At 35.5% G+C, this 6,962-nt stretch overlaps 1 protein-coding gene across 1 annotated transcript in view; it reads right to left on the bottom strand.

Annotated features, from left to right (window-relative positions):
• Window positions 1-6,962, bottom strand: part of COL14A1 (collagen type XIV alpha 1 chain) — a 213,161-nt gene that overhangs the window by 135,700 nt on the left and 70,499 nt on the right. Inside the window, exons 14-15 of the mRNA XM_023530986.1 lie at window positions 5,068-5,197; window positions 1,697-1,836 (exon numbers count right to left, since the gene is read on the bottom strand). Of these exons, the coding sequence (XP_023386754.1) occupies window positions 1,697-1,836; window positions 5,068-5,197 (270 nt within the window). The remainder of the gene's footprint in view (window positions 1-1,696; window positions 1,837-5,067; window positions 5,198-6,962) is intronic.

Here is a 6,962-nt window from a genome sequence, read left to right as displayed (position 1 = left end):
TAGAAATCTCTGGTCACAAGATCGGGCAGCCCCTGCCGGGACTTCTATGCAGCAGCCGTCTGAAGAAGCTGGCACTGGTTGAGTCTTGGATGGACATGTATTTATGCGCTCCCCAGCATATCAGTTCCCACTATGTCCTGGCATCCCTGTCACTACAGCCCACTGTCCATGGTCCTTTATCATCAGTCTTGAATTACTGTCTTTCTTTCAATAGAGAATTTTTTATATATCCATGTCCCAAAAATAGAAATATGAAATATATGAAATATAGCCTAAGTTAGCTTCATATTTCAAGAAAAACAAGTATTTCTTTGCAGGTGTGACTATTTCTGCACATTTAATGGCACACTTCATTCATTTATATTATCGGCCTGATTTCCCTATACAGTTGAATTTGCAAACCTTGAGAAAGTCTTTTATTTTTCACAGATAACAGACACTGATAGCTCAGCGTTTTTGGCTTCAAGCCTTCTACTATTTCAGACTACTGCTTTCAAAGTCAAAGCAACTAGTCCATATAATCCCAGATTCATCAGAATTATTTGCCTTTAGGATTTATGAAGATTTAATGGATGATGTTGAATAGTAATTCTGAATTATTAGCAAATGTGCAGTTATTTCCATGCATTATCCAATGTCCTGTATGAGGGTGCATTCTGCAAAAATATTGATTGGACTTAATTGTAGAAAAAAGTTTGTCTCTGCATATAAAAATATTTGCTTTATTTTATCAGAAAACAGAAATGAATCCAATATATTTCCCTCTCCATTTTAGCTTCTTAGACCAAGATAAGGACAAAAATAAAAATTATTTTGCTATTTATCCTGCTAAAACATATTTCCAAGGAAAGAATTTCTGAAGAGTCTTAGTTACTGAGTGAGAGATACTATATCTTTGTGGATTTTAATAAATTCTATTATTTAAAAGTATCTTCCTACACGAAACTTGAACTATTCAGTTTTCAATTTAAGCTCATCTATCTAGGGTCTTTCAGATGCCAGTTTACTCAAATTACAGGGATAAAATGGGTAATACAGACATTATTTCTACTTTCCTACTTCTATGAAGATACATACTTCCCTACCCCTGTCCAAAGAAGAAGATAGTATTTTTCAAATATGGCCACATTAACATATATATCTCATCGCTAGGCGAGACCTGTGTTCTTCCCCACCTTGAATCCATACAGAACTTGAGATTCCACCCACCAACAAAGTGTGGCGCAGAAGTCACAACAATATACTGTGACTTCTGATGCTAGGTAACTCAAAGTGACACGGCTTCCACCTAACTCTCTTTCTCATCGGACACATGTCTGGGGACTCCTGAGCCAACACGTAAAAAGTCCAGCTCCCCTAAGGCTGCCATGCTGGAGGAATCACGTGAAGAATCTACTTAGAGACACAGAGCTGCTCCAATCTCCAACGGATCCAGTCTTCTCAGACCAGGCACCAAACATATCAAGAGAGAAGCCACTGTGATGATGCCAGCTCCAGCTACTTTCTCGCTACAATATCACGAGTGACCTCAAGCCAGAACTACACATCCAAGCCCCAATTCTTGACCCACAGAAACTGTGAAAGAAAATAATTAGTATAGTTTTAAGCCATTCTGTTTGGGAATGGTTGGTTATGCAACCATAAAAAAACTAATACACAACCAGAGGCCAAACAGACATCATGTTCCACAGCTCACCTCATTGATTTCAGTCCCGTCTGCATTGTTATAGACAATTCGATAACCAGTGACCTTTCTTGAAGTCGGGTCCCAGGCCAAACGAGCACTGTTAGAGCCAATATTGGAGATTCTCAGGTTTCTTGGTGGACTTAAGGGTACTTTGCAGTAAATGGAATAGAAAATAATTAAAATTTTAATTAGTATATATGTAAAAAAGACAAACAGTATCTCTGACTTTTTAATTACTTATATATGAAATGTTCCGCCCAGATAAAAACTTATAAGAAAATTAACAAATCAACAAAGAAAAAAGTTTTCCTGTAAAGAATAAATAGTAGTAATAAATTATACATATTTAGAAATTAATAAGATGTAGGTAAATTTTCCGCCTTTCTTTTCTAGTCAGTGTTATTATTATAACCTGATGTAAATAAGCAAGCTAATGGATCAAAAACCAAGACACCTGAAATTAAATCTTAGCTATTCCATTCAATTATCATATGATTCTGGTAGAGTCACTCTACTTCTCTACTCCACAATTTCCCATGTGTAAAATGAGTGTCGGATGCCTATCTGCCATCTCCATTTGGGTATCTATCTATCAGGTTATTTCCAAACATATATAAAACTGAACCACCAACTCCTGCCATCTTTCCCAGCCTCTCTCTGTCTTTCACTCTGAGCAAAAGGAAATTCCATTCTTGCCATTGCTTAGGCCAAAAACTTTGGAGCCAGCCAAGATTCGGGATTCTGAATATGTGTCGCCTTCACAGTGACGCTTTCCAGGATCGCCTTTATATAAAATAATCATACTACCCCATGTTACCTATCTCCCTTCCCTGATTTATTTTTATTGTAAATTTATTGGTCTACTGTCTCTCTCCTCCAATATACTATAATCTCAGAAGGTTAGGGAATTTGGTTTAATTTTGTTTCTGGCTTTATCTCTAGTATAGCAAGTACTCGATAAACATTGTTTGAATCAATAAATAAGATTTCTGCTTGAATAAATCTTGGTGACTTGGTGAGACTAGATAAAAATAAACACTTTGCCGTTGTTTTAAAAAAATATTTAAAGAGGTGCTGGCATTTCTCTAGATCCCTATCAATCCCATCGAGTTTTGCAGTTCTTCAAGGATCCTCTTTCTATTCAGCAGATTAAAACGTGTTGATAATCTTTGACAGCTTTCATGAGGGTTAATAGTTAAAACAATTATTAAGATTTAGTGCATGTTTTTTATGAGTCTGAGATGTAATACATGTTATCTCATTAAATCCTTACATTAGACTGCAAGAATAGAGTTACAATTATTCCCATTACAGAGACCATGAAATTGAGGTAACTTGGCCAAGGTCATAATTAGTAGGAGCAGAAGAGCAGTTAGAGTTTAATTAATCAATTGATTAAATAGAGTCCATGATATAGTCCATGACAGAACCAACAGAGCAAAAACCTAGAAGATAATGACAATTGTCAGCCATAGACAAGGTATAATGTTTCCTCATTCCTAAAGTCAATTCTTTCATTAATTCAATATATATTGATAGTTTGACAATAAAAAAGTTAAGACTCAGTGACTCAATACTTTCTCTTACATATTGAGAAAAACGGTGTAAGAGAGAACAAAGCAATATAATTATTTTAAGTGTTGTGCACACTTCACTTGAAACTTTTTCGGAGTTCAGTTATATTTGGCAGTATGATGGAATGTCTAGTTTTCTTAGTGCATAAAAATACCAGTCTCAGGAACAAATAATGAGGATATCGTTTTTAGGAACTACTAATGGTGAAAAGAGTCATGCACGTCATTTTTAAATGTAAAGAAATAAGTATTCTGAGTGAAAGATAGATGAATGGTTGAGAAAAGTTTTACTTTCAAATTGACAGAATCCCAAAATTCACTTAAGTCAAGTGATATAATAAATGCCTCTGGCACGATTTATTTCTTCTGTGTTGGGCTTTCTCAGTTTTTTTTTGGGGGGGGGGAGGACTGTTTATTTATTGTCTTAATTACATTTATCGTTCTTCAAAGAGCAAGAACAACACAGACTTAACTTACAAAGAATGAATGTTGGAGGAAACTTCTTTCCTTATCATTAAATTTCTATGTAAGTTTCCCAAGTAGAATCTTAAAGACAAAAGCACTGTAGAAACTGCTATTCACCTTGCTCAGAAGGACGGGCAAGACCCTGCATCTCTCTGCATTTTCTTAGGTTTCAAAACACCATGAATAGAGTCTTATTTTTAATGGTAGCTGGCAAAGCATTATTAGTATGCCAGGGTAGTATTTTATCCATATCATATTTTTAAATAAAATAGATAAATAATGATAAAATTGTGACAGAGACTTTATCCTAGACATAACCAATCAGGAGAGCCAGTGGGAGGAGCTAGGGTTTATGGGAAGAGTTCTTACACCCTATGTCATTACCAGAGCCCTACAGAGGCTTACAATAGAGTTGGATGTTTATAACAGCCTCTCTCCTTAAATTCCTCTTCCCCTCCATAAAGCATCTCCTCCATCTTTGTCTGGTTCAGTGTGTGCATGTAGCTTGCTATGTCTGCACACACCAGTTTGTAATCCTTTCTTTTTCCTGAATAAATCTTTTGGTGACAGAATATCGATTGATTCTGCTTTTCCATTCAACGATAGATAGATAGATACCTTTCCTAAAAATATTATGAACTCTCTACATTTAGCCAGAATTAGCCTTGCCGATAAATTTTTACTCAATTTAAGAAACGTATTATAGTTAGTCTGAGATAAAAAGGAATATTGATGAACTACGTGCTAAGTGCTTTCACCTGTACAACTACTGTTCCTCCCTTTAAAGACTCAAAAGTGTTACATCACTTGCCCATTGTCACTCAGTTAAAACACGACTTGAGCTGGGATTCCCATCTCGGCTACTCTGATTCCAAAACCCATGTTCTTTCCTCTATATTCTGATCTAGCATTAAATTTAGACAAAGACGTTGGTGGCTAGAGGTTACTAAAGTTCAGTTACAGTATCCATATGACTCACAACAATAACAAGACTAGAAGAAATACATTTCTATCCCCTAAATAAAATATACATATTCTTTTTTGTTTTCAATTATATTTAACATTCAATATTATTTTATATTAGTTTCAGGTGTAGGGCATAGTGGTTAGACATTTATTTGATTAAAGGAGTGATTCCTCCCCCCCAATAAGTCATGTAGCCACATGATATCATACATAGTTATTATAAGATTATTGACTATATTCTTTATGTTGTACTTTATATCTCCCCAAAAATACATTTTCTTAAGTTACAATTAGCTCTTAAGAGGTTTTGATCTAATGCCAATGTTGATTTGGGCTTTTGTTGCAGCATTTCATCTGCATGACAGATCTGCTCACATGTTGTTTCTTGTCCTGAAACAGGATCGCTGGCCTCTTCTCCAAACATAGCATAAACTGTAACTGTGTATTCCGTATTGGGCAACAACCCACTCAATTCAATATCTGTGTGGGTCTCTCCAATTTTCATCTGAAAAGAACACATGTTATCAGATTGTTTGCCAATGTGTTATTATTCACACTGATCAGGGTAGAACTGAATAAAGGTGAGACTTCACAAAATAAGACTGTCCCCTCATAACCCCTTCATCAAACACCCTTCAGTCACAACATGTTCATTGTCTCATGTCATTTTATATTAGGAACAGATGCTATGGAATCGTATAAAACTGGACGTACCCATATGTGCTGTTTTAGGATAACTCTTTACATCTGGACAAGTGGCAAAGGCAGTGAGAATAATAGTGTTGAATATTTGGTCCCCAGAAGAGTGTGGGTGGAACCGAATCAGAAATGTTCTCTAGAAAGAGTGTAAGCTCCAGGCCAGTGTGTTGGGGGCAGTGCCAAGTGGGCATCTTTCACCACTTGGCTAATTTTAACCAGTCGCCTGGCCGGAGCCCCAGTCTTTGCTTCAAACCCAGTTGAGCTGAACCCAGTTTTGTTGTCTCATTTGACAAAGAGTCCTGTCCACTTGGACTGCAAGTCCCTTCCAGGATTCAGAAGACGTCAATCCACCTTGATGCCCAAACCAGCAATTTGCTTTTTGATTCTGAGATGATTTTTATGACTCTTGGAGTCAGTCAAACAAGCCAACATTCTCAGTTGCATAACAACTGACCGACAGCTGCGTAACAGGATGATTTTATTTTCGTTTTAGAAGAAAGAAAAATATCTCCATAGGCAGTCTCCAGTCACAAAACTGCCAGTGTTACTGTCAAATTAAAAGTTTTTAAATTTGAAATATCCCAACATATATAAATGTTGAGAAAATACTATATAATATGCCAAGATATACCCACCACTCAAATCTAATGAATATCAACATTTAGTCATATTGACGTCAGATCTTATTTTAAAAACAACTATGTATATTTAACTATATCTATAAATGGGACCATATCAGCATAATATTTTTATAATTTTTTTGTCAATATTATGTTTCAAGATTTATCCATGTTGATACACAGGGATAGAGTTGACATTATTTGATTTCTTTATGGTATTTTTTGTATAAATATACTGCTATTTTCCATTCCTCCATTGATGAACGAGTCAGCTATCTGCAAGATTTCATTCTGACCACATACCTACACTGAAAATTCCTTGCAGAAAGTTTCCTGTGCTATGTTCCTAAAAACTGTATATAGCTTCAGCTTGATGAAATATTGCGAATTATTCTCCGAGGTAACTGTACCAATTTACATGAGTGATTCTGTTTTCCACATGTTCACTAAATTGTAGTATTATCAGACTTTAAAAAATTATTTGTAATCTCTTGGGTATGAACTAGTCCCCTTTCCTTTTTCGTTTGTCTCTTTGGTGAAGCTGAGCATTTTTCTATCATCATTTTTAAGTCTCCCTTCTGCCAAAATAATTCAAACCAACATTATCTCTAAATGGACAAAAGCTATCTTGCAAATAAAAAAAAAAAAACAGTGCTCTGTTCTTGACACCAGGATTCACAATATTTTTGGCCTAAAGATTTTTGTCACCAGAGACAGATTTTAGGCAACGTTAAAGAATCAAATTCTGAACTCCCTCTCTTATCCACCCTACCTGCCTGGTCAACACATTCCCTAATGTCACAGACACTTGCTCTTTATTCCTTGAATATCTGTATTATAGTAATTATTCCCCATAAATTAAAAATGAGACATAAATCATTGAAAAGTCAAAGATTCATTACTTAAAATAAAACACATGCAAAAAAATCCACATCAATGAGATACATTTAC

The sequence above is a fragment of the Pteropus vampyrus genome, unplaced genomic scaffold (assembly GCF_000151845.1).
Source record: "Pteropus vampyrus isolate Shadow unplaced genomic scaffold, Pvam_2.0 Scaffold59, whole genome shotgun sequence".
Classification (NCBI taxonomy): domain Eukaryota; kingdom Metazoa; phylum Chordata; class Mammalia; order Chiroptera; family Pteropodidae; genus Pteropus; species Pteropus vampyrus.
Note: the sequence above shows the minus strand (reverse complement) of the source record. Positions and strands in the feature narration are given on the sequence as shown.